Source organism: Pecten maximus, chromosome 15 (assembly GCF_902652985.1).
Source record: "Pecten maximus chromosome 15, xPecMax1.1, whole genome shotgun sequence".
Taxonomy (NCBI): domain Eukaryota; kingdom Metazoa; phylum Mollusca; class Bivalvia; order Pectinida; family Pectinidae; genus Pecten; species Pecten maximus.
The window spans coordinates 13,540,107-13,567,238 of NC_047029.1; the positions used below are offsets into that span (position 1 = coordinate 13,540,107).

General features: G+C 46.6%; 1 protein-coding gene across 4 annotated transcripts in view; it reads left to right on the forward strand.

The window, feature by feature from the left end:
- The window catches only part of LOC117344027 (beta-galactosidase-1-like protein 2), a 30,315-nt gene extending 4,350 nt beyond the window's left edge, over window positions 1-25,965 (forward strand). For 2 of the 4 annotated variants that reach the window (XM_033906622.1, XM_033906623.1), the window contains exons 8-18: window positions 292-453; window positions 1,551-1,688; window positions 2,823-2,933; window positions 3,472-3,504; window positions 4,218-4,273; window positions 4,879-5,016; window positions 5,746-5,923; window positions 6,085-6,172; window positions 6,950-7,064; window positions 22,944-23,060; window positions 23,348-25,467. In XM_033906622.1, the coding sequence (XP_033762513.1) occupies window positions 292-453; window positions 1,551-1,688; window positions 2,823-2,933; window positions 3,472-3,504; window positions 4,218-4,273; window positions 4,879-5,016; window positions 5,746-5,923; window positions 6,085-6,172; window positions 6,950-7,064; window positions 22,944-23,060; window positions 23,348-23,440 (1,229 nt within the window). In that variant the 3' untranslated portion in view covers window positions 23,441-25,467. Of the gene's footprint in view, window positions 1-291; window positions 454-1,550; window positions 1,689-2,822; window positions 2,934-3,471; window positions 3,505-4,217; window positions 4,274-4,878; window positions 5,017-5,745; window positions 5,924-6,084; window positions 6,173-6,949; window positions 7,065-13,836; window positions 13,953-14,363; window positions 15,083-22,943; window positions 23,061-23,347 lie in introns of those variants that run through there. The other 2 variants (XM_033906625.1, XM_033906624.1) reach the window with 2 other exon arrangements.
- Window positions 25,966-27,132: the final 1,167 nt, after the last annotated feature.

Genomic DNA, 27,132 nt, shown 5'->3' on the forward strand with positions numbered 1-27,132 from the left:
GGTCAGTTAGATTTTCCCTACTCACCCAGGAAAAGCACTGAGGTTGGGCTCAAGAATAGGTATGTTTTGTTAATACATGATGAATTAGAATCCAGAGAGTTGTGTCCTGTAGCTTGTTATGACAGACCATGCTTCATTAAGGGGCACTAATGTCAAAATCCAGTTAACAAAGTCCACATGGTGTTGTTGGTGTGTATTGTGTGAAAATTGACCAGAAACATTCTAATATTTGATATGAAAGTGAGGAAAAGTTATTTCGAAATAATATGTATGTGTACGATTTGTTGATAGCTGCCCTCCCGACAGTCAGCTTCAGCAACTTTGAGGAAGGAAAGACAGCTTTAGATCACATTACTAGTCTAAGCACCGACTTTCCATTGTTTGTCTCCAATTATTGGTCAGGAAGGAACAACTTCTGGGGAGATAGCTACAACCCAGGTCCTACACTAAAAGGTATGTGTCATAGATCAGGGTATCGTGCACAGGTGTGACATGTGGAAAGGTGTCAATCACACAGGTAAGGTCTTTATACAGGTGTATACTATAGTACACAGGTGTGACCTCTATATTCAGGAACATGTGTATAATACACAGGTATTAACTTTGTAGACATTTGTTGAATACACAGGTTTGACTGCTGTAGACAGGTGTACATGTATAATACACAGGTGTGGCCTCTGTATACAGGTGTACATGTATAATGTATAGGTGTGGCCTCTGTAGACAGGTGTACATGTATAATACACAGGTGTGGCCTCTGTATACAGGTGTACATGTATAATGTATAGGTGTGGCCTCTGTAGACAGGTGTACATGTATAATACACAGGTTTGACCTCTGTATACAGGTGTACATGTATAATTTATAGGTGTGGCCTCTGTAGACAGGTGTACATGTATAATACACAGGTTTGACCTCTGTATACAGGTGTACATGTATAATTTATAGGTGTGGCCTCTGTAGACAGGTGTACATGTATAATACACAGGTTTGACCTCTGTATACAGGTGCACATGTATAATATACAGGTGTGGCCTCTGTAGACAGGTGAATAGCACACTCAGGTGTATAAGACAGTGGTGTGACCTCTGTAGACAGGTGTACATCTATAATATACAGGTGTGGCCTCTGTAGACAGGTGTACATGTATAATATACAGATGTGGCCCCTGTAGACAGGTGTACATGTATAATACACAGGTGTGGCCCCTGTAGACAGGTATACATGTATAATACACAGGTGTGGCCTCTGTAGACAGGTGTACATTTATAATACACAGGTGTGACTTCTTTAAACAGGCATGTAATACCTGTGGGATCTCTGTAGACAGGTGTATAATACTTGTGTGACCTCTGTAGACATGTATATTTATAATACACGTGTTAGGTCCGTAATCAGTGTATAACACACAGGTGTAATCATGTGTATAATACACAGGTGTGACCTCTGTAGACAGGTTCACATGTGTAACACACAGGTGTGACTGTATACAGATATTGTTACAGTATGTAATCTGATTGGTTGTTATGCTGTATATTGGATATTTCCAGAGTTTACATCAAACCTGGAGGAGCTGCTGATTACTGGAGCTTCAGTCAACTTTTACATGTTCCATGGAGGTACAAACATCGAAAGTATTGCTGGGGCTAGTGATCGTCATGGTTACCAACCAGGAGTCACTAGTTATGGTAAGTGAACATTTGTGTGAAGTGTTAGCGGTTTGAAATACTATTCTGTTAACATGTATAGTATATTTATTTAAGGACGTGCCAGGTTTTGGAGGTGGAGGAAAGTCGGAGTACCCGGAGAAGTGTTAGCAGTTCGAAATAATATTCTGTTAACATGTATAGTTTGGTACACTTGTATGTTTTTGTTTAACATCCTATTAACAGCCAGGGTCATTTAAGGATGTACCAGGTTTTGAAGGTGGAGGAAAGCCGGAGTACCTGGAGAAAAACTACTGGCCTACGGTCAGTACCTGGCAACTGCCCAAGTAGGTTTCGAACTCGCAACCCAGAGGTGGAGGGCTAGTGGTAAAGTGTCGGGACACCTTAACCACTCGGCCACCGCGGCCCTGTTTGGTACACAGAAATATAAACCTGACAATGTGTGAATATACAGCATCATCAGCCATGAATGATGAATATGATACACCTCAATATGAATACAATGGAGCTTCACACATAAAAACCTCTGTCCCCAAAATAATACGTTAACCTGAAATGTCAGAATATCTGTATAACCTAATGTATGTCACCGCTTGTCAGAATATCTGTATAACCTAATGTATGTCACCGCTTGTCAGAATATCTGTATAACCTAATGTATGTCACCCAGCGGTGTGCCAGTCTACTCTAACAAGGAGCAATACATACAAAACTTACCATTTGTAAAATTGCTGCAGTAGTTATATATATTAAGCACAATGCTTTGCCAGGTTTTGAGTCCTATAGTATGTTCACTACTTAAATTAAGCCTTTTTAAGATAGATAATTGATGTATTCATCATGCACTACCTGCACTACACACAGAAGACCTGCTATTACAGGAATATGACATTACATGTGTTGGTTATTTTACTGAACATCAATAGACATACTAACATACTAGGAGAGCCAGACATGAAAGATCAGATTAAAACTTGATGCTTTTTTTTCTAAGATTTGATACCATCTGAATGAAATGAAACCTGGGGATGTCTGTTTCCAGCTTATACTGAGTTTGCAGTACCTTTTGATGAAGACTGGGGATGTCTTGATTCTGTTTTACATAAATGAAATCTTTTTCCTCTCAGATATATTATTGATGAGATCTATTTTCAGATTATGATGCACCTTTAACAGAATGTGGAGAGACAACACCAAAGTACAAGGCCATCACTGAACTGTTACTTAAGTACGACTACGTCCGACCAGAGGATTTAGTGTTACCAGGTAGAAAGAAAATCTTTGTCTTCACTGTGTTTGTGTAATTGACCTGTCACAGGAATAATGCAAGTTTGGCCACGAACAGATTTGATCATAACTCTGTGTTACTTATAGTAGCCTAAGATATGACCGTAATATATATCTTGAAAAATTTCAAAAATCAAAAGATTCCTGGGACCTGTGCTATGGCCTAATTAGGGCTGCCCACCATGGGTATAGAACTGGGTTCACTATTTTATTATGGCAAAATTGTACCCTAAAAAATGATATAATATTCTTGAGAGTAATCATCTGTCACAAGTTATGAGCTCAAATATATATTTAGAAAGAAAAAGTTAATGCATAGGTCATCAGTAAAGTCTCCCATAAAATCATCAATTATAAGGCTAGATGTTTTAATTTGAAAAAGCCGTGCGATTGCAATTGTGTACTTTTTCAGTGTGTCAGTGATAGTAAATGAAGTAAAAATCGCATCAATATATTAGCTTAATGTTATTGTTGAACTCAACTCTCATCGATAGATAATCCTTTTATTCTGTTTCAGAAATATCTCGGGATCCGCTGAGGACAGCCTATGGTAAAGTATAAGACATGTATTTTTAGAGTAAACATCTTTACTTGTTGAGATTAATGTCAAAGGTCACGTGTACTAAATGTCAAAGGTCACTTGTACTAAATGTCAAAGGTCATGTGTACTAAATGTCAAAGGGCACATGTACTAATGCAAAGGTCACGTGTACTAAATGTCAAAGGTCACGTGTACTAAATGTAAAAGGTCATGTGTACTAAATGTCAAAGGTCATGTGTACTAAATGTCAAAGGTCACATGTACTAAATGTCAAAGGTCACATGTACTAAATGTCAAAGGTCACTTTAACTAAATGTCAAAGGGCACATGTACTTATGTCAAAGGTCACTGTCGAACCAGCATTAGTGATCCTTATCTTACCCATGTTTTACTCCTGTCATTGTACTTTTAGTGTGAACAAAATGCTAATGTACAACTGTAATAAGAAAGACAAATGAAAAATATCCTGACCATGCTGGGGCTCAAACTAGCGACCTCTTACACTCTATTTTGACATCCTACCACTAGGTTCTAGTAAGGTGATCTCTACAAGTATACTGTCCACTTTTACACAACTAGCTACCATGCTCTTCTGATATGGAAACAAAATAAAGGACAAGCTTATGTATCAGTTGTGTGTGATGATATGGCTGTGTTGTATTTCTGTTGTTGTTTTTATAGGCTCTACCATCAGTATATAACAAGGATTCTATATGTTACAGGTACCGTCGAAATTCAGGCCTTCCTTAGTTTTGAGAACATGTTGTCCAGAGTGAAGGTATGTGATGTCGCTGTAGATTCTAGTTGATGTAAATGATGATACAGATATTAGTCCCCTTCCGGTGAAACTGGTTGAAAATAAGTTTTCTCTCCATCTGTCTTGTTTCTATTTATGTAATGTCAAAGGTTGTCAGCGCTCTAGCGACTTCATTCCTTATAGGATTTTTATCAAACTTCACACATGAGAAAGGACCATAATATCTCAAACAACTTTTAAATCAGGTTTCCTTGATTTTGGGTCAAGTTCAAGGTCACTGCTACTATTTCTAGCTATAACAATTGCATTTTGTCATGTCAACAATACCATGACTTCACCTAGATGGGGCAGTAAGTCAGTCATTTGGACCTGCATTTTGACCTTTTACCTAATATCTAGTAGGGGACTACAATTCGCCAAATTGTTTTTTATCATATTTTTTCTGTTTTTTTGTAAGTGTTTTATATAGTAAATAAAATGTCAACATGAATTTATAACATCGTGTTATGAAAATGACTTTTAGTCGTCCTTGGTTGACCAATGATACTGACCAGTGCTGTTGTTGTTGTTGATCTTTTTGATAAAGTCAATTAGCATATAATTTCCTGTTGACATTGATGTTGCAGGGGGTGCAGAGGTCACGATTTTCACTGACCATGGAGGAGCTAAACAGAGGTCAAAGGTCGGGTTACATACTATACAGAACAACTATACCTGGCTCATCCATTGTCCGACTGACCGACACACCTCGGGACAGAATGCAGGTCAGTGTCAGGGTATCAGCAGGTCTAAAGCTAAGGATTCTTTCTTGATTTTAAATATTGTTGGCACTCACCTGTAAACCATAGAACCATAATCCAATTTTGTTCGAATGAGCGATCTGTAAATGAGCAAAAGTATTCCCTATTAGTTAGTGAAAGGACTTGTTTAATGTTCAACCCCTTAGAACACTTATCCTTTGGACACTTTATGTGTATTATGAAAGAGAGTATCAAATAAAAAATGAGGCCAAGAAATTTTGTGTGTTCAACAACAGGAATATCTGTACCATCATTGCTAAGGTTTGGGCCATTGTGTGCTTTTTTTTGGTTTTTGACAGAAATGGAGGTACTCAGTTTTAGATTAAGAGAATTTGCAGCTGTTTTCTTTTGCCCAATTTCGTATAGTATTTGTTTTATGAGTGCTTATTTAACAGAGCAAAACTTGTCTTGGAACGATTCTTCTGTTGACTGACCAATATATTTAACTATATCATTGATTTGAAGACCTAATAGTGTAAGTAATAGGATTCCACCATGGTTGACTCCAGTTTGGATGGATATTTAATTTCACGTAACACCACCTTGTAAACATTGTGCTGTAAGTACTTAGCATATACCTGCAAAAAATTCAAAAATTACCTGCCCCAGAAAATATCCAGTTATACAGTGTACAAAATGGCCAATTAGTTCTAGAATAAGTTGGTATTCTAACAGTATTTCACATTTAAACAGCTGCTGGTGAACGGTATAAACATGGGTACGGTGTTTGATTGGACTACTACCACTCGCACCACCGATATCTCCTCAGAGTGTATCTTCATAAACAACACACTGGATCTCCTAGTGGAGAATACTGGCCGAGTTAGTGAGGTCAAGCCAGGGTCAGACTGGCTGGACAAGCAGAGGAAAGGTGAGATTACAAACATAACAAAAGATGACATATAAACAACTGGTAACATGATACAATAGTGGTAAAATTTGATGATTTAGCAAGAGATAGGATTTCTCTGACAACTGTGCTGTTTTCTGCGTCAAGGATTTCTCTGACAGCTATACTGTTTTCTATGTCAGGTCTTCATGGTGATGTGTTATTTGACCGCCACACAGTTAACCACTGGACAATCTACAGTCTGGACTTCTCATCCAATTACTTAAACAGGTAAGTCACATGTCAATAGGTAACATACATCTACAGGTAACATAATCTACAGGTAACATACATCTACAGGTAACATACATCTACAGGTAACATACATCTACAGGTAACATACATCTACAGGTAACATACATCTATAGGTAACATACATCAACAGGTAACATACATCAACAGGTAACATACATCTACAGGTAACACATCAACAGGTGACATACATCAACAGGTAACATACATCAACAGGTAACATACATCAACAGGTTACATACATCTACAGGTAACATAATCTACAGGTAACATACATCAACAGGTAACATACATCAACAGGTAACATACATCAACAGGTAACATACATCAACAGGTAACATAATCTACAGGTAACATACATCAACAGGTAACATACATCTACAGGTAACATACATCAACAGGTAACATACATCAACAGGTAACATACATCTACAGGTAACATACATCTACAGGTTACATACATCAACAGGTAACATACATCAACAGGTAACATACATCAACAGGTAACATACATCAACAGGTAACATACATCTACAGGTAACATAATCTACAGGTAACATACATCTACAGGTAACATAATCTACAGGTATCTCCATCAATAGGTAAAAACTATTTAAATATATTTTACTGATTATTGAAAGGTTTATTTCTTTATAAGTTGCTGAATTACCATAAAAGCTTAAGTTTTGTAACATGATGAAATCATCCTCCTTCATTGCACTCTTATTTGAAATTAATTTTAATTGCAACATACAGGATCAAAACATTTGATAGCTGGAAACCATTTACGTCCCCACGTCTGGTGCCAGGAATGTACCGAGCAGAGCTTAACATCAATCAGCCTCCAACAGACACATTTCTCTCCCTTTCTGTAAGTACAGCAGGGTTTTTTTTCCGTTGAGAGTTTGATACATTTTGATTATAACAGTCAGACAGAATGTGAAGTTTTAACTGTCCCAACAGTTGGTGAGGGGATGTAGGGATCAGACCGTATGTAACTGTCCCCCAACAGTTGGTGAGGGGATGTAGGGAGCAGGCCGTATGTAACTGTCCCCCCACGAGTTGGTGAGGGGATGTAGGGAGCAGGCCGTATGTAACTGTCCCCCAACAGTTGGTGAGGGGATGTAGGGAGCAGGCCGTATGTAACTGTCCCCCCACGAGTTGGTGAGGGGATGTAGGGAGCAGGCCGTATGTAACTGTCCCCCAACAGTTGGTGAGGGGATGTAGGGAGCAGGCCGTATGTAACTGTCCCCCCCACGAGTTGGTGAGGGGATGTAGGGAGCAGGCCGTATGTAACTGTCCCCCCATGAGTTGGTGAGGGGATGTAGGGAGCAGGCCGTATGTAACTGTCCCCCCACGAGTTGGTGAGGGGATGTAGGGATCAGGCCGTATGTAACTGTCCCAACACGAGTTGGAGAGGGGATGTAGGGATCAGACCGTATGTAACTGTCCCCCCACGAGTTGGTGAGGGGATGTAGGGATCAGACCGTATGTAACTGTCCCCCCACGAGTTGGTGAGGGGATGTAGGGAGCAGGCCGTATGTAACTGTCCCCCCACGAGTTGGTGAGGGGATGTAGGGAGCAGGCCGTATGTAACTGTCCCCCCACGAGTTGGTGAGGGGATGTAGGGATCAGGCCGTATGTAACTGTCCCAACACGAGTTGGAGAGGGGATGTAGGGATCAGACCGTATGTAACTGTCCCCCCACGAGTTGGTGAGGGGATGTAGGGATCAGGCCGTATGTAACTGTCCCAACACGAGTTGGAGAGGGGATGTAGGGATCAGACCGTATGTAACTGTCCCCCCACGAGTTGGTGAGGGGATGTAGGGAGCAGGCCGTATGTAACTGTCCCCCCACGAGTTGGAGAGGGGATGTAGGGATCAGACCGTATGTAACTGTCCCCCCCACGAGTTGGTGAGGGGATGTAGGGAGCAGGCCGTATGTAACTGTCCCCCCACGAGTTGGAGAGGGGATGTAGGGAGCAGGCCGTATGTAACTGTCCCCCCACGAGTTGGTGAGGGGATGTAGGGATCAGACCGTATGTAACTGTCCCCCCACGAGTTGGAGAGGGGATGTAGGGATCAGACCGTATGTAACTGTCCCCCCACGAGTTGGTGAGGGGATGTAGGGAGCAGGCCGTATGTTACTGTCCCCCCACGAGTTGGTGAGGGGATGTAGGGAGCAGGCCGTATGTAACTGTCCCCCCACGAGTTGGTGAGGGATGTAGGGATCAGACCGTATGTAACTGTCCCCCCACGAGTTGGTGAGGGGATGTAGGGATCAGACCGTATGTAACTGTCCCCCCACGAGTTGGTGAGGGGATGTAGGGATCAGACCGTATGTAACTGTCCCCCCACGAGTTGGTGAGAGGATGTAGGGATCAGACCGTATGTAACTGTCCCCCCACGAGTTGGTGAGGGGATGTAGGGATCAGACCGTATGTAACTGTCCCCCCACGAGTTGGAGAGGGGATGTAGGGATCAGACCGTATGTAACTGTCCCAACAGTTGGAGAGGGGATGTAGGGATCAGACCGTATGTAACTGTCCCCCCACGAGTTGGAGAGGGGATGTAGGGATCAGACCGTATGTAACTGTCCCAACAGTTGGAGAGGGGATGTAGGGATCAGACCGTATGTAACTGTCCCCCCACGAGTTGGAGAGGGGATGTAGGGATCAGACCGTATGTAACTGTCCCCCCACGAGTTGGAGAGGGGATGTAGGGATCAGACCGTATGTAACTGTCCCCCCACGAGTTGGAGAGGGGATGTAGGGATCAGACCGTATGTAACTGTCCCCCCACGAGTTGGTGAGGGGATGTAGGGATCAGACCGTATGTAACTGTCCCAACAGTTGGAGAGGGGATGTAGGGATCAGACCGTATGTAACTGTCCCAACAGTTGGAGAGGGGATGTAGGGATCAGACCGTATGTAACTGTCCCAACAGTTGGAGAGGGGATGTAGGGATCAGACCGTATGTAACTGTCCCAACAGTTGGAGAGGGGATGTAGGGATCAGACCGTATGTAACTGTCCCAACAGTTGGAGAGGGGATGTAGGGATCAGACCGTATGTAACTGTCCCCCCACGAGTTGGAGAGGGGATGTAGGGATCAGACCGTATGTAACTGTCCCAACAGTTGGAGAGGGGATGTAGGGATCAGACCGTATGTAACTGTCCCCCCACGAGTTGGAGAGGGGATGTAGGGATCAGACCGTATGTAACTGTCCCCCCACGAGTTGGTGAGGGGATGTAGGGATCAGACCGTATGTAACTGTCCCCCCACGAGTTGGAGAGGGGATGTAGGGATCAGACCGTATGTAACTGTCCCCCCACGAGTTGGAGAGGGGATGTAGGGATCAGACCGTATGTAACTGTCCCAACAGTTGGAGAGGGGATGTAGGGATCAGACCGTATGTAACTGTCCCCCCACGAGTTGGTGAGGGGATGTAGGGATCAGACCGTATGTAACTGTCCCCCCACGAGTTGGTGAGGGGATGTAGGGATCAGACCGTATGTAACTGTCCCCCCACGAGTTGGAGAGGGGATGTAGGGATCAGACCGTATGTAACTGTCCCCCCACGAGTTGGTGAGGGGATGTAGGGATCAGACCGTATGTAACTGTCCCAACACGAGTTGGTGAGGGGATGTAGGGATCAGACCGTATGTAACTGTCCCCCCACGAGTTGGTGAGGGGATGTAGGGATCAGACCGTATGTAACTGTCCCCACAGTTGGAGAGGGGATGTAGGGATCAGACCGTATGTAACTGTCCCCTCACGAGTTGGTGAGGGGATGTAGGGATCAGACCGTATGTAACTGTCCCCCCACGAGTTGGTGAGGGGATGTAGGGATCAGACCGTATGTAACTGTCCCCCCACGAGTTGGTGAGGGGATGTAGGGATCAGACCGTATGTAACTGTCCCCCCACGAGTTGGTGAGGGGATGTAGGGATCAGACCGTATGTAACTGTCCCAACAGTTGGAGAGGGGATGTAGGGATCAGACCGTATGTAACTGTCCCCCCACGAGTTGGTGAGGGGATGTAGGGATCAGACCGTATGTAACTGTCCCCCCACGAGTTGGAGAGGGGATGTAGGGATCAGACCGTATGTAACTGTCCCAACAGTTGGAGAGGGGATGTAGGGATCAGACCGTATGTAACTGTCCCAACAGTTGGTGAGGGGATGTAGGGATCAGACCGTATGTAACTGTCCCCCCACGAGTTGGTGAGGGGATGTAGGGATCAGACCGTATGTAACTGTCCCCCCACGAGTTGGTGAGGGGATGTAGGGATCAGACCGTATGTAACTGTCCCCCCACGAGTTGGTGAGGGGATGTAGGGATCAGACCGTATGTAACTGTCCCAACACGAGTTGGTGAGGGGATGTAGGGATCAGACCGTATGTAACTGTCCCCCCACGAGTTGGTGAGGGGATGTAGGGATCAGACCGTATGTAACTGTCCCCCCACGAGTTGGAGAGGGGATGTAGGGATCAGACCGTATGTAACTGTCCCCCCACGAGTTGGTGAGGGGATGTAGGGAGCAGGCCGTATGTAACTGTCCCCCCACGAGTTGGAGAGGGGATGTAGGGATCAGACCGTATGTAACTGTCCCCCCACGAGTTGGTGAGGGGATGTAGGGATCAGACCGTATGTAACTGTCCCCCCACGAGTTGGTGAGGGGATGTAGGGATCAGGCCGTATGTAACTGTCCCAACACGAGTTGGAGAGGGGATGTAGGGATCAGACCGTATGTAACTGTCCCCCCACGAGTTGGTGAGGGGATGTAGGGAGCAGGCCGTATGTAACTGTCCCCCCACGAGTTGGAGAGGGGATGTAGGGATCAGACCGTATGTAACTGTCCCCCCCACGAGTTGGTGAGGGGATGTAGGGAGCAGGCCGTATGTAACTGTCCCCCCACGAGTTGGAGAGGGGATGTAGGGAGCAGGCCGTATGTAACTGTCCCCCCACGAGTTGGTGAGGGGATGTAGGGATCAGACCGTATGTAACTGTCCCCCCACGAGTTGGAGAGGGGATGTAGGGATCAGACCGTATGTAACTGTCCCCCCACGAGTTGGTGAGGGGATGTAGGGAGCAGGCCGTATGTTACTGTCCCCCCACGAGTTGGTGAGGGGATGTAGGGATCAGACCGTATGTAACTGTCCCCCCACGAGTTGGTGAGGGGATGTAGGGATCAGACCATATGTAACTGTCCCCCCACGAGTTGGTGAGGGGATGTAGGGATCAGGCCGTATGTAACTGTCCCAACAGTTGGTGAGAGAATGTAGGGATCAGACCGTATGTAACTGTCCCCCCACGAGTTGGTGAGGGGATGTAGGGATCAGACCGTATGTAACTGTCCCCCCACGAGTTGGAGAGGGGATGTAGGGATCAGACCGTATGTAACTGTCCCAACAGTTGGAGAGGGGATGTAGGGATCAGACCGTATGTAACTGTCCCCCCACGAGTTGGTGAGGGGATGTAGGGATCAGACCGTATGTAACTGTCCCCCCACGAGTTGGAGAGGGGATGTAGGGATCAGACCGTATGTAACTGTCCCCCCACGAGTTGGAGAGGGGATGTAGGGATCAGACCGTATGTAACTGTCCCAACAGTTGGAGAGGGGATGTAGGGATCAGACCGTATGTAACTGTCCCCCCACGAGTTGGTGAGGGGATGTAGGGATCAGACCGTATGTAACTGTCCCCCCACGAGTTGGTGAGGGGATGTAGGGATCAGACCGTATGTAACTGTCCCCCCACGAGTTGGAGAGGGGATGTAGGGATCAGACCGTATGTAACTGTCCCCCCACGAGTTGGTGAGGGGATGTAGGGATCAGACCGTATGTAACTGTCCCAACACGAGTTGGTGAGGGGATGTAGGGATCAGACCGTATGTAACTGTCCCAACAGTTGGTGAGGGGATGTAGGGATCAGACCGTATGTAACTGTCCCCCCACGAGTTGGTGAGGGGATGTAGGGATCAGACCGTATGTAACTGTCCCCCCACGAGTTGGTGAGGGGATGTAGGGATCAGACCGTATGTAACTGTCCCAACAGTTGGAGAGGGGATGTAGGGATCAGACCGTATGTAACTGTCCCCTCACGAGTTGGTGAGGGGATGTAGGGATCAGACCGTATGTAACTGTCCCCCCACGAGTTGGTGAGGGGATGTAGGGATCAGACCGTATGTAACTGTCCCCCCACGAGTTGGTGAGGGGATGTAGGGATCAGACCGTATGTAACTGTCCCCCCCACGAGTTGGTGAGGGGATGTAGGGATCAGACCGTATGTAACTGTCCCCCCACGAGTTGGTGAGGGGATGTAGGGATCAGACCGTATGTAACTGTCCCAACACGAGTTGGTGAGGGGATGTAGGGATCAGACCGTATGTAACTGTCCCCCCACGAGTTGGTGAGGGGATGTAGGGATCAGACCGTATGTAACTGTCCCCCCACGAGTTGGAGAGGGGATGTAGGGATCAGACCGTATGTAACTGTCCCCCCACGAGTTGGTGAGGGGATGTAGGGAGCAGGCCGTATGTAACTGTCCCCCCACGAGTTGGAGAGGGGATGTAGGGATCAGACCGTATGTAACTGTCCCCCCACGAGTTGGTGAGGGGATGTAGGGATCAGACCGTATGTAACTGTCCCCCCACGAGTTGGTGAGGGGATGTAGGGATCAGGCCGTATGTAACTGTCCCCAACAGTTGGAGAGGGGATGTAGGGATCAGACCGTATGTAACTGTCCCCCCACGAGTTGGTGAGGGGATGTAGGGATCAGACCGTATGTAACTGTCCCAACAGTTGGTGAGGGGATGTAGGGATCAGACCGTATGTAACTGTCCCCCCACGAGTTGGTGAGGGGATGTAGGGATCAGACCGTATGTAACTGTCCCCCCCACGAGTTGGTGAGGGGATGTAGGGATCAGACCGTATGTAACTGTCCCCCCACGAGTTGGTGAGGGGATGTAGGGATCAGACCGTATGTAACTGTCCCAACACGAGTTGGTGAGGGGATGTAGGGATCAGACCGTATGTAACTGTCCCCCCACGAGTTGGTGAGGGGATGTAGGGATCAGACCGTATGTAACTGTCCCCCCACGAGTTGGTGAGGGGATGTAGGGATCAGACCGTATGTAACTGTCCCCCCACGAGTTGGTGAGGGGATGTAGGGAGCAGGCCGTATGTAACTGTCCCCCCACGAGTTGGAGAGGGGATGTAGGGATCAGACCGTATGTAACTGTCCCCCCACGAGTTGGTGAGGGGATGTAGGGATCAGACCGTATGTAACTGTCCCCCCACGAGTTGGTGAGGGGATGTAGGGATCAGGCCGTATGTAACTGTCCCAACAGTTGGTGAGGGGATGTAGGGATCAGACCGTATGTAACTGTCCCCCCACGAGTTGGTGAGGGGATGTAGGGATCAGACCGTATGTAACTGTCCCCCCACGAGTTGGTGAGGGGATGTAGGGATCAGACCGTATGTAACTGTCCCCCCACGAGTTGGAGAGGGGATGTAGGGAGCAGGCCGTATGTTACTACCCTAACTTCATTAATTATGTGATTGTCCCTTCATACAATGAATACTCAAGACCATTATATCTTCTACCAATGCCTTGTTAACGGTGTGGCTTCTGCTTGTAGGGCTGGCAGAAGGGGATGGTCTTTGTGAATGGAAACAATATTGGACGTTACTGGAACGTTGGGCCCAGAAGTCTCTATATGTACCTGCTTCTTACCTGAAACGCGGAGTGAACTCGGTGAGTGATTGTCATATCCACCCCTAACTCCCGATACATAAATACCAATACACAAACAATTACCCACACCTTACTTCATACGTAACACACACCGACAACAAATATCCCACCATTATCTGTGTCAGATTATAAAAACTTTTTATTTCTTCTTACTCTCTGATTTCTTTCTTATATTGAATTATTGGCTAAGAAGAATTGATGAAATTGTAATTATTATATTCTCCGCTCAGAAGAAGATTGATTATTATATTCTCCGCTCAGAAGAAGATTGATTATTATATTCTCCGCTCAGAAGAAGATTGATTATTATATTCTCCGCTCAGAAGAAGATTGATTATTATATTCTTCGCACAAAAGAAGGTTGATATTTGCATTTCTTGATTTAGATATTGGTTTTCAATTTTGTTCCAGATTTTGATATTTGAACAACACAAAGCCGGAACAACAATATTTTTCTCTGACAAACCGTCCACAGGAAAAAAACTGGCAACTGAAAAATACTGACAAAACCATCAGAGATTGTTATAACAGTATTGCTGTCTTGTGATAATCGTCATCAGAAACATTCCATGATTTTGTTAATTTTTGATAATTGTCATCAGAAACATTCGAGGACTTTGTTAACTTGTGATAATCGTCGTCAGAAACATTCCATGATTTTGTTATCTTGTGATAATTGTCGTCAGAAACATTCCATGATTTTGTTATCTTGTGATAATTGTCATCAGAAACATTACAGGATTTTGTTACCTTGTGATAATTGTCATCAAAAACATTCCAGGATTTTGTTAACTTGTGATAGTCATCATCAAACATATCATGACATATAGTTCCCCCGATGAAGATTCTGTCAGAAAACGTTGTTTAAGTGTGATCAGTGGCACAGATAAAATGTACAGTAACAATGTACGTCATATCTAACACAAGTATAGCTGAAACAATACCTACCCTTGTTGAATAATGTGGTCATTCTGGGACGAGACTGCTCAGACGACAGAACCATACAGTCTGTATCTTCAGGAGTAAGACAGATAATTTGATGGAATGGGTTGATGTTCATCATCAAGGCAAGAAGTCTGTTGATAAAACAGGACTGTGTCATCGTTAGGCACACGATAACTCGGTCTCAGTGTCCTCATCAGAGACAAGGTAGCTCACCTGAAATGATGGGGCTGTGTCGACCATCATACACGAGGGCAGAGACTTGGATCAGTTCCGATACTTTTATGTTTCCAATTGGTTAGGGGAGTAGATCAGAGATTAACTGTAACGGTTTGAAGGTATAGGAGCAGCGTATTTGGTCCCAACAGTTGGTGAGGGGATGTAGGGATCAGACCGTATGTAACTGTCCCAACAGTTGGAGAGGGGATGTAGGGATCAGACCGTATGTAACTGTCCCCCCACGAGTTGGTGAGGGGATGTAGGGATCAGACCGTATGTAACTGTCCCCCCACGAGTTAGTGAGGGGATGTAGGGATCAGGCCGTATGTAACTGTCCCCCCACGAGTTGGTGAGGGGATGTAGGGAGCAGGCCGTATGTAACTGTCCCCCACGAGTTGGTGAGGGGATGTAGGGATCAGACCGTATGTAACTGTCCCCCCACGAGTTGGTGAGGGGATGTAGGGAGCAGGCCGTATGTAACTGTCCCCCCACGAGTTGGTGAGGGGATGTAGGGAGCAGGCCGTATGTAACTGTCCCCCCAGGAGTTGGAGAGGGGATGTAGGGATCAGGCCGTATGTAACTGTCCCCCCACGAGTTGGTGAGGGGATGTAGGGATCAGACCGTATGTAACTGTCCCCCCACGAGTTGGTGAGGGGATGTAGGGATCAGACCGTATGTAACTGTCCCCCCACGAGTTGGTGAGGGGATGTAGGGATCAGACCGTATGTAACTGTCCCCCCCACGAGTTAGTGAGGGGATGTAGGGATCAGACCGTATGTAACTGTCCCCCCACGAGTTGGTGAGGGGATGTAGGGATCAGACCGTATGTAACTGTCCCAGCAGTTGGAGAGGGGATGTAGGGATCAGACCGTATGTAACTGTCCCCCCACGAGTTGGTGAGGGGATGTAGGGATCAGGCCGTATGTAACTGTCCCCCCACGAGTTGGTGAGGGGATGTAGGGAGCAGGCCGTATGTAACTGTCCCCCCACGAGTTGGTGAGGGGATGTAGGGATCAGACCGTATGTAACTGTCCCCCCACGAGTTGGTGAGGGGATGTAGGGAGCAGGCCGTATGTAACTGTCCCCCCACGAGTTGGTGAGGGGATGTAGGGAGCAGGCCGTATGTAACTGTCCCCCCAGGAGTTGGAGAGGGGATGTAGGGATCAGGCCGTATGTAACTGTCCCCCCACGAGTTGGTGAGGGGATGTAGGGATCAGACCGTATGTAACTGTCCCCCCACGAGTTGGAGAGGGGATGTAGGGAGCAGGCCGTATGTAACTGTCCCAACAGTTGGTGAGGGGATGTAGGGATCAGACCGTATGTAACTGTCCCAACAGTTGGAGAGGGGATGTAGGGATCAGACCGTATGTAACTGTCCCCCCACGAGTTGGTGAGGGGATGTAGGGATCAGACCGTATGTAACTGTCCCCCCACGAGTTAGTGAGGGGATGTAGGGATCAGGCCGTATGTAACTGTCCCCCCACGAGTTGGTGAGGGGATGTAGGGAGCAGGCCGTATGTAACTGTCCCCCCACGAGTTGGTGAGGGGATGTAGGGATCAGACCGTATGTAACTGTCCCCCCACGAGTTGGTGAGGGGATGTAGGGAGCAGGCCGTATGTAACTGTCCCCCCACGAGTTGGTGAGGGGATGTAGGGAGCAGGCCGTATGTAACTGTCCCCCCAGGAGTTGGAGAGGGGATGTAGGGATCAGGCCGTATGTAACTGTCCCCCCACGAGTTGGTGAGGGGATGTAGGGATCAGACCGTATGTAACTGTCCCCCCACGAGTTGGAGAGGGGATGTAGGGAGCAGGCCGTATGTAACTGTCCCAACAGTTGGTGAGGGGATGTAGGGATCAGACCGTATGTAACTGTCCCCCCACGAGTTGGTGGATGGGATGTAGGGATCAGACCGTATGTAACTGTCCCCCCACGAGTTGGTGAGGGGATGTAGGGATCAGGCCGTATGTAACTGTCCCCCTACGAGTTGGAGAGGGGATGTAGGGAGCAGGCCGTATGTAACTGTCCCCCCACGAGTTGGTGAGGGGATGTAGGGATCAGGCCGTATGTAACTGTCCCCCCACGAGTTGGAGAGGGGATGTAGGGAGCAGGCCGTATGTAACTGTCCCAACAGTTGGTGAGGGGATGTAGGGATCAGACCGTATGTAACTGTCCCCCCACGAGTTGGAGAGGGGATGTAGGGATCAGACCGTATGTAACTGTCCCCCCACGAGTTGGTGAGGGGATGTAGGGATCAGACCGTATGTAACTGTCCCCCCACGAGTTGGTGAGGGGATGTAGGGATCAGACCGTATGTAACTGTCCCCCCCACGAGTTAGTGAGGGGATGTAGGGATCAGACCGTATGTAACTGTCCCCCCACGAGTTGGTGAGGGGATGTAGGGATCAGACCGTATGTAACTGTCCCAGCAGTTGGAGAGGGGATGTAGGGATCAGACCGTATGTAACTGTCCCCCCACGAGTTGGTGAGGGGATGTAGGGATCAGGCCGTATGTAACTGTCCCCCCACGAGTTGGTGAGGGGATGTAGGGAGCAGGCCGTATGTAACTGTCCCCCCACGAGTTGGTGAGGGGATGTAGGGATCAGACCGTATGTAACTGTCCCCCCACGAGTTGGTGAGGGGATGTAGGGAGCAGGCCGTATGTAACTGTCCCCCCACGAGTTGGTGAGGGGATGTAGGGAGCAGGCCATATGTAACTGTCCCCCCAGGAGTTGGAGAGGGGATGTAGGGATCAGGCCGTATGTAACTGTCCCCCCACGAGTTGGTGAGGGGATGTAGGGATCAGACCGTATGTAACTGTCCCCCCACGAGTTGGAGAGGGGATGTAGGGAGCAGGCCGTATGTAACTGTCCCAACAGTTGGTGAGGGGATGTAGGGATCAGACCGTATGTAACTGTCCCAACAGTTGGAGAGGGGATGTAGGGATCAGACCGTATGTAACTGTCCCCCCACGAGTTGGTGAGGGGATGTAGGGATCAGACCGTATGTAACTGTCCCCCCACGAGTTAGTGAGGGGATGTAGGGATCAGGCCGTATGTAACTGTCCCCCCACGAGTTGGTGAGGGGATGTAGGGAGCAGGCCGTATGTAACTGTCCCCCCACGAGTTGGTGAGGGGATGTAGGGATCAGACCGTATGTAACTGTCCCCCCACGAGTTGGTGAGGGGATGTAGGGAGCAGGCCGTATGTAACTGTCCCCCCACGAGTTGGTGAGGGGATGTAGGGAGCAGGCCGTATGTAACTGTCCCCCCAGGAGTTGGAGAGGGGATGTAGGGATCAGGCCGTATGTAACTGTCCCCCCACGAGTTGGTGAGGGGATGTAGGGATCAGACCGTATGTAACTGTCCCCCCACGAGTTGGAGAGGGGATGTAGGGAGCAGGCCGTATGTAACTGTCCCAACAGTTGGTGAGGGGATGTAGGGATCAGACCGTATGTAACTGTCCCCCCACGAGTTGGTGAAGGGATGTAGGGATCAGACCGTATGTAACTGTCCCCCCACGAGTTGGTGAGGGGATGTAGGGATCAGGCCGTATGTAACTGTCCCCCTACGAGTTGGAGAGGGGATGTAGGGAGCAGGCCGTATGTAACTGTCCCCCCACGAGTTGGTGAGGGGATGTAGGGATCAGGCCGTATGTAACTGTCCCCCCACGAGTTGGAGAGGGGATGTAGGGAGCAGGCCGTATGTAACTGTCCCAACAGTTGGTGAGGGGATGTAGGGATCAGACCGTATGTAACTGTCCCCCCACGAGTTGGTGAGGGGATGTAGGGATCAGACCGTATGTAACTGTCCCCCCACGAGTTGGTGAGGGGATGTAGGGATCAGACCGTATGTAACTGTCCCCCCACGAGTTGGTGAGGGGATGTAGGGATCAGACCGTATGTAACTGTCCCCCCCACGAGTTAGTGAGGGGATGTAGGGATCAGACCGTATGTAACTGTCCCCCCACGAGTTGGTGAGGGGATGTAGGGATCAGACCGTATGTAACTGTCCCAGCAGTTGGAGAGGGGATGTAGGGATCAGACCGTATGTAACTGTCCCCCCACGAGTTAGTGAGGGGATGTAGGGATCAGGCCGTATGTAACTGTCCCCCCACGAGTTAGTGAGGGGATGTAGGGATCAGGCCGTATGTAACTGTCCCCCCACGAGTTGGTGAGGGGATGTAGGGAGCAGGCCGTATGTAACTGTCCCCCCACGAGTTGGTGAGGGGATGTAGGGATCAGACCGTATGTAACTGTCCCCCCACGAGTTGGTGAGGGGATGTAGGGAGCAGGCCGTATGTAACTGTCCCCCCACGAGTTGGTGAGGGGATGTAGGGAGCAGGCCGTATGTAACTGTCCCCCCAGGAGTTGGAGAGGGGATGTAGGGATCAGGCCGTATGTAACTGTCCCCCCACGAGTTGGTGAGGGGATGTAGGGATCAGACCGTATGTAACTGTCCCCCCACGAGTTGGAGAGGGGATGTAGGGAGCAGGCCGTATGTAACTGTCCCAACAGTTGGTGAGGGGATGTAGGGATCAGACCGTATGTAACTGTCCCCCCACGAGTTGGTGGATGGGATGTAGGGATCAGACCGTATGTAACTGTCCCCCCACGAGTTGGTGAGGGGATGTAGGGATCAGGCCGTATGTAACTGTCCCCCTACGAGTTGGAGAGGGGATGTAGGGAGCAGGCCGTATGTAACTGTCCCCCCACGAGTTGGTGAGGGAATGTAGGGATCAGGCCGTATGTAACTGTCCCCCCACGAGTTGGAGAGGGGATGTAGGGAGCAGGCCGTATGTAACTGTCCCAACAGTTGGTGAGGGGATGTAGGGATCAGACCGTATGTAACTGTCCCCCCACGAGTTGGAGAGGGGATGTAGGGATCAGACCGTATGTAACTGTCCCCCCACGAGTTGGTGAGGGGATGTAGGGATCAGACCGTATGTAACTGTCCCCCCACGAGTTGGTGAGGGGATGTAGGGATCAGACCGTATGTAACTGTCCCCCCCACGAGTTAGTGAGGGGATGTAGGGATCAGACCGTATGTAACTGTCCCCCCACGAGTTGGTGAGGGGATGTAGGGATCAGACCGTATGTAACTGTCCCAGCAGTTGGAGAGGGGATGTAGGGATCAGACCGTATGTAACTGTCCCCCCACGAGTTAGTGAGGGGATGTAGGGATCAGGCCGTATGTAACTGTCCCCCCACGAGTTGGTGAGGGGATGTAGGGAGCAGGCCGTATGTAACTGTCCCCCCACGAGTTGGTGAGGGGATGTAGGGATCAGACCGTATGTAACTGTCCCCCCACGAGTTGGTGAGGGGATGTAGGGAGCAGGCCGTATGTAACTGTCCCCCCACGAGTTGGTGAGGGGATGTAGGGAGCAGGCCGTATGTAACTGTCCCCCCAGGAGTTGGAGAGGGGATGTAGGGATCAGGCCGTATGTAACTGTCCCCCCACGAGTTGGTGAGGGGATGTAGGGATCAGACCGTATGTAACTGTCCCCCCACGAGTTGGAGAGGGGATGTAGGGAGCAGGCCGTATGTAACTGTCCCAACAGTTGGTGAGGGGATGTAGGGATCAGACCGTATGTAACTGTCCCAACAGTTGGAGAGGGGATGTAGGGATCAGACCGTATGTAACTGTCCCCCCACGAGTTGGTGAGGGGATGTAGGGATCAGACCGTATGTAACTGTCCCCCCACGAGTTAGTGAGGGGATGTAGGGATCAGGCCGTATGTAACTGTCCCCCCACGAGTTGGTGAGGGGATGTAGGGAGCAGGCCGTATGTAACTGTCCCCCCACGAGTTGGTGAGGGGATGTAGGGATCAGACCGTATGTAACTGTCCCCCCACGAGTTGGTGAGGGGATGTAGGGAGCAGGCCGTATGTAACTGTCCCCCCACGAGTTGGTGAGGGGATGTAGGGAGCAGGCCGTATGTAACTGTCCCCCCAGGAGTTGGAGAGGGGATGTAGGGATCAGGCCGTATGTAACTGTCCCCCCACGAGTTGGTGAGGGGATGTAGGGATCAGACCGTATGTAACTGTCCCCCCACGAGTTGGAGAGGGGATGTAGGGAGCAGGCCGTATGTAACTGTCCCAACAGTTGGTGAGGGGATGTAGGGATCAGACCGTATGTAACTGTCCCCCCACGAGTTGGTGAAGGGATGTAGGGATCAGACCGTATGTAACTGTCCCCCCACGAGTTGGTGAGGGGATGTAGGGATCAGGCCGTATGTAACTGTCCCCCCACGAGTTGGAGAGGGGATGTAGGGAGCAGGCCGTATGTAACTGTCCCCCCACGAGTTGGTGAGGGGATGTAGGGATCAGGCCGTATGTAACTGTCCCCCCACGAGTTGGAGAGGGGATGTAGGGAGCAGGCCGTATGTAACTGTCCCAACAGTTGGTGAGGGGATGTAGGGATCAGACCGTATGTAACTGTCCCCCCACGAGTTGGTGAGGGGATGTAGGGATCAGACCGTATGTAACTGTCCCCCCACGAGTTGGTGAGGGGATGTAGGGATCAGACCGTATGTAACTGTCCCCCCACGAGTTGGTGAGGGGATGTAGGGATCAGACCGTATGTAACTGTCCCCCCCACGAGTTAGTGAGGGGATGTAGGGATCAGGCCGTATGTAACTGTCCCCCCACGAGTTGGTGAGGGGATGTAGGGATCAGACCGTATGTAACTGTCCCAGCAGTTGGAGAGGGGATGTAGGGATCAGACCGTATGTAACTGTCCCCCCACGAGTTGGTGAGGGGATGTAGGGATCAGGCCGTATGTAACTGTCCCCCCACGAGTTGGTGAGGGGATGTAGGGAGCAGGCCGTATGTAACTGTCCCCCCACGAGTTGGTGAGGGGATGTAGGGATCAGACCGTATGTAACTGTCCCCCCACGAGTTGGTGAGGGGATGTAGGGAGCAGGCCGTATGTAACTGTCCCCCCACGAGTTGGTGAGGGGATGTAGGGAGCAGACCGTATGTAACTGTCCCCCCACGAGTTGGAGAGGGGATGTAGGGAGCAGGCCGTATGTAACTGTCCCAACAGTTGGTGAGGGGATGTAGGGATCAGACCGTATGTAACTGTCCCCCCACGAGTTGGTGAAGGGATGTAGGGATCAGACCGTATGTAACTGTCCCCCCACGAGTTGGTGAGGGGATGTAGGGATCAGGCCGTATGTAACTGTCCTCCTACGAGTTGGAGAGGGGATGTAGGGAGCAGGCCGTATGTAACTGTCCCCCCACGAGTTGGTGAGGGGATGTAGGGATCAGGCCGTATGTAACTGTCCCCCCACGAGTTGGAGAGGGGATGTAGGGAGCAGGCCGTATGTAACTGTCCCAACAGTTGGTGAGGGGATGTAGGGATCAGACCGTATGTAACTGTCCCCCCACGAGTTGGAGAGGGGATGTAGGGATCAGACCGTATGTAACTGTCCCCCCACGAGTTGGTGAGGGGATGTAGGGATCAGACCGTATGTAACTGTCCCCCCACGAGTTGGTGAAGGGATGTAGGGAGCAGGCCGTATGTAACTGTCCCCCCACGAGTTGGTGAGGGGATGTAGGGATCAGGCCGTATGTAACTGTCCCCCCACGAGTTGGTGAGGGGATGTAGGGATCAGGCCGTATGTAACTGTCCCCCCACGAGTTGGTGAGGGGATGTAGGGATCAGCCTGTATGTAACTGTCCCCCCACGAGTTGGTGAGGGGATGTAGGGATCAGCCTGTATGTTACTACCCTGACTTCATTAATTATGTGATTGTTCCTTCGTACAATGAATACTCACGACCACCATATCTTCTACCAATGCCCTGTTAACGGTGTGACATATGTTTGTAGGGCTGGCAGAAGGGGATGGTCTTTGTGAATGGAAACAATATTGGACGTTACTGGAATATTGGGCCCCAGAAGTCTCTATATGTACCTGCATCTTACCTGAAACGCGGAGTGAACTCGGTAAGTGATTGTCATATCCACCCCTAACTCCCGATACATAAATACCAATACACTAACAAACAATTACTTACACCTTACTTCATACGTAACACACAGACAACAAATATCCCACCATCATCAGTGTCAGATTATAAAAACTTTTTTTTTTCTTGCTCTATGATTTCTTTTTCATATTGAATAATTTGGTAAGAAGAATTAGTGAAATTGTAATTATTATATTCTCTGCTCAGAAGAAGATTGATATTTGCATTTCTTGATTTAGATATTGGTTTTCAATTTTGTTCCAGATTTTGATATTTGAACAACACAAAGCCGGAACAACAATATTTTTCTCTGACAAACCGTCCACAGGAAAAAAACTGGCAACTGAAAAATACTGACAAAACCATCAGAGATTGTTATAACAGTATTGCTGTCTTGTGATAATTGTCATCAGAAACATTACAGGATTTTGTTAACTTGTGATAATCGTCATCAGAAACATTCCAGGATTTTGTAACCTTGTGATAATTGTCATCGGAAACATTACAGGACTTTGTCAACTTGTGATAGTTATCATCAAACATATCATGCATGACATATTCCAAGTATGGTCCCCTGATGAGGATTCTGTCAGAGAACGTCGTTTAAGTGTGATCAGTGTCACAGATAAAATGTACAGTAACAATGTATGTCATATCTAACACAAGTATAGCTGAAACAATACCTACCCTTGTTGAATAATGTGGTCATTCTGGGACGAGACTGCTCAGACGACAGAACCATACAGTCTGTATCTTCAGGAGTAAGACAGATAATTTGATGGAATGGGTTGATGTTCATCATCAAGGCAAGAAGTCTGTTGATAAAACAGGACTGTGTCATCGTTAGGCACACGATAACTCGGTCTCAGTGTCCTTCATCAGAGACAAGGTAGCTCACCTGAAATGATGGGGCTGTGTCGACCATCATACACGAGGTAGCTCAGTTGATACTTTGTGAATATCGAGAGATCTTCCTGTTAAATACTGCTGGTGTATTGTAGTATTGACCAAAATCTTGGTTCAGATAGTGCCAGAGATCAACTGCAGCATGAGGCTTACATGTAAGTGTCTTTAATTACCATCAGTAGTCAGGATTTTGGTAAAATGAGAGAGAGGTGGTGTGGGAAGCTTACCTTTGCCAAATGTTTTAAGATTTCTCTACATATACATCACCTGTCCAATTTGTCATGACTTTTATATTTTTGTAGCCTTATATTATGTCGTTATTTATTTTGTATGTGGAGTGTTCAGTGATAATGAGTGCCATTATAAAATACGAAAGTTGAATTAAATGTTTACATTCTCTGAGCAGCTAATTTGTCAGTGTACTTGATGCGAGACACTGAATCAGTTTAGTTATCGAGTATGTTAGTGTGTGAATCAATGTAATTTATGTACCTATAATGTCAAATTTAATTTCTCAGAATAGCTGAATCTCGAAAGGATGACACTTATTTTGATTTTATGAGGAGCTATATCGTTTAAGCTTTTTTTGTTCATTAGATTTGTGTGTGTACAAGGTTATTGCAATTTCTTAGAATATGAAATTTTAGTCGAACCTCGTTTTCTTGAAGTCAGTTGGGTCATAAAAAACTTCCAAGATAACCAGAGTATTCAAGTTAATCTGACAAGTACATTTTGTATATTTTACATAGAAATTCACTGTTGGAATTGAATGTTTACTTCAAGTTAAGCAGGATCTTTGAGCTATCAGACTTTTTCTAGTTTTTATGGGAGTTTTGAATAATAAGTTACAGGTTTTTATTATACATATACAAAATATTCTCTGAAATGATGTGCTCCATCAATGGACATATCAAATATTAACTGGACAAGCACTGGGATAATCAGGAAAACAATTATATGATAGATTTAAATGTTCTTGATGTCAGATGCGGTGATCTTATTTCTACTTAAATTTTGTATTTTGTTTATTAAGTGTATTGGAGAGAATCATAAATAAATAACGGATTCAATACGACACCCTTCCAAAACATTATTATTGACATGGGTGGAAATGATACTTGAGGACTTAACATAGATGACATTTCAGCTTTGACAGTTCTGTTGTGTGACCTTATACCGTAATCAACCGGCAATACACCTGCTGATCAGTAATAAACCCCATCCCTTAGTTGAATTCCATTTCAAAATATTTCATGATCAAGAAATACATGTATGTACAATTATACATGTATAAATAAATGGATTAGACAACAGACTAAGCCTATACTGGTCCTTTCCAGTTGAATACGGTAAGCTGCGAGAGCCATCAATCAGTCTATTGACTAGAGACTAGACAGAAAGGAATCTGAATATATAACAGAATATCATAACATGTTCAATAATTCTTTTAAATATAAATAAAGTCAAAGCCATCAGAATGTGTCATTTTGTTTTTATTTACATGATAAATGACGGAATCTGAAGAAATTTCAGGAAGAGGAAAGACTAAAGGACAGATTTCACACATGTTTATAGCATGATTTCAACATCATTCGAGTGTCCACACATCATATGTCGTACTAATTACATCACTTTTCCATACAATGTATAATACCTTACTGATAGCACCTAACACCACTTGTCTTTCACACATACATTTGTATAGGGTATAATTTGAATGTTGATGTAAATTGCTGATATCGAGTGAGAATACTACCAATTTCCCATATCATAAATTAGGTGAGTTACTGCTAATTTCTAAAATCACACGACTAACTTAATTCCTAACAGCATAAAATGCATGAATGTCTTCGCTGTGTTATAAATGTGGTAGCACTATCACAGCTATCAGGATCAGTATGGATTGAAAACAAAATTATTGAAAAGTTCTTTGGGCTATTCCAGAATTATCTGTAATAGGGGTGGGGGCACTTGAATTAAGATTTCATAATTCTCCATTTTCTAGATTTCCTTATACTGAGTATGTTTTGATATGTGTTGTGTAGTGGGGTCTCTGAAAAATGCCTATCACCCCTCCAACATAGATAATTTTGGAACAGCCCTTACCATCAATTTTGTTTCCTCTTCCTGCTCTACATTTAATAAATATAAGAAGCAATATTAACTCACATGTTATCAGCAATTCACTGTTCACTCTGTGTATTGTCATTCCATGGAATCACTCAATTTCTTACACGACCATACAAAAATAATTTACTCATTCCTTTATATCATATATTAGATCCAACATTGTCACTGCGCCTCACACAAACACACCATGCATTTCAAAATCTATACAATAACTACAGATATGTATATTTACACACTATCAAACATTGGTCTCCTGCCGTTATAGCAGTTAAATTTATATAATTAAATGAAATACATAATAGATCAAGACATATTTCAACCACCAAGGTCGAACACACGAGATATGGAAAGTCACAACGATATATATTTCTCAGGTAAATTAAGAATCTAGGGCGTTACTTTATACATTTTCAGCCTTATTGATTATTTACGCACCTCTTGGTATTATTGTATATGGTGTATTGCATTGTTTCGTATCAATACCGAAATGGTCCAAGAATTTAGATAGAGTTATACAAGTAGGCTTGTGACGTTGGCTACAGGCTCTTGTAACATTCCTGATAATTGATAGTGGATACATAAAATTACAATTATATGTGTACTTGATAAATGAAGGAGTAGAGAGATAGGAAGACAATGCTATGATAGGACTTTTATAATAAATCTAAATCCCTTTTTTTGCTTCATCTTAAGAAAAAATAAAACACATCCAACAATTCATAAAATATAACAGTATTATCATGAACTGAAACATTTGTTTAAACCTATGATATATTAATATTAAAAGCTTTGCCAGGAAGTGACTCTGAGTAAATTATACAGTGAACATGACCTTTATTCTGCATGACAATCTGAATCTACAAAAGAAGTTCATTTCCATTAAAGATAATTATAAGGTTGCTAGGCAGATTTTAGGAACACAACAAAAATATATGAGTTTGAGAGAGGCTGTTTATCTCACAGAGTAGCACACATTTAGAATTTCATCAAAAATATTCTTTAAATTTAAACTT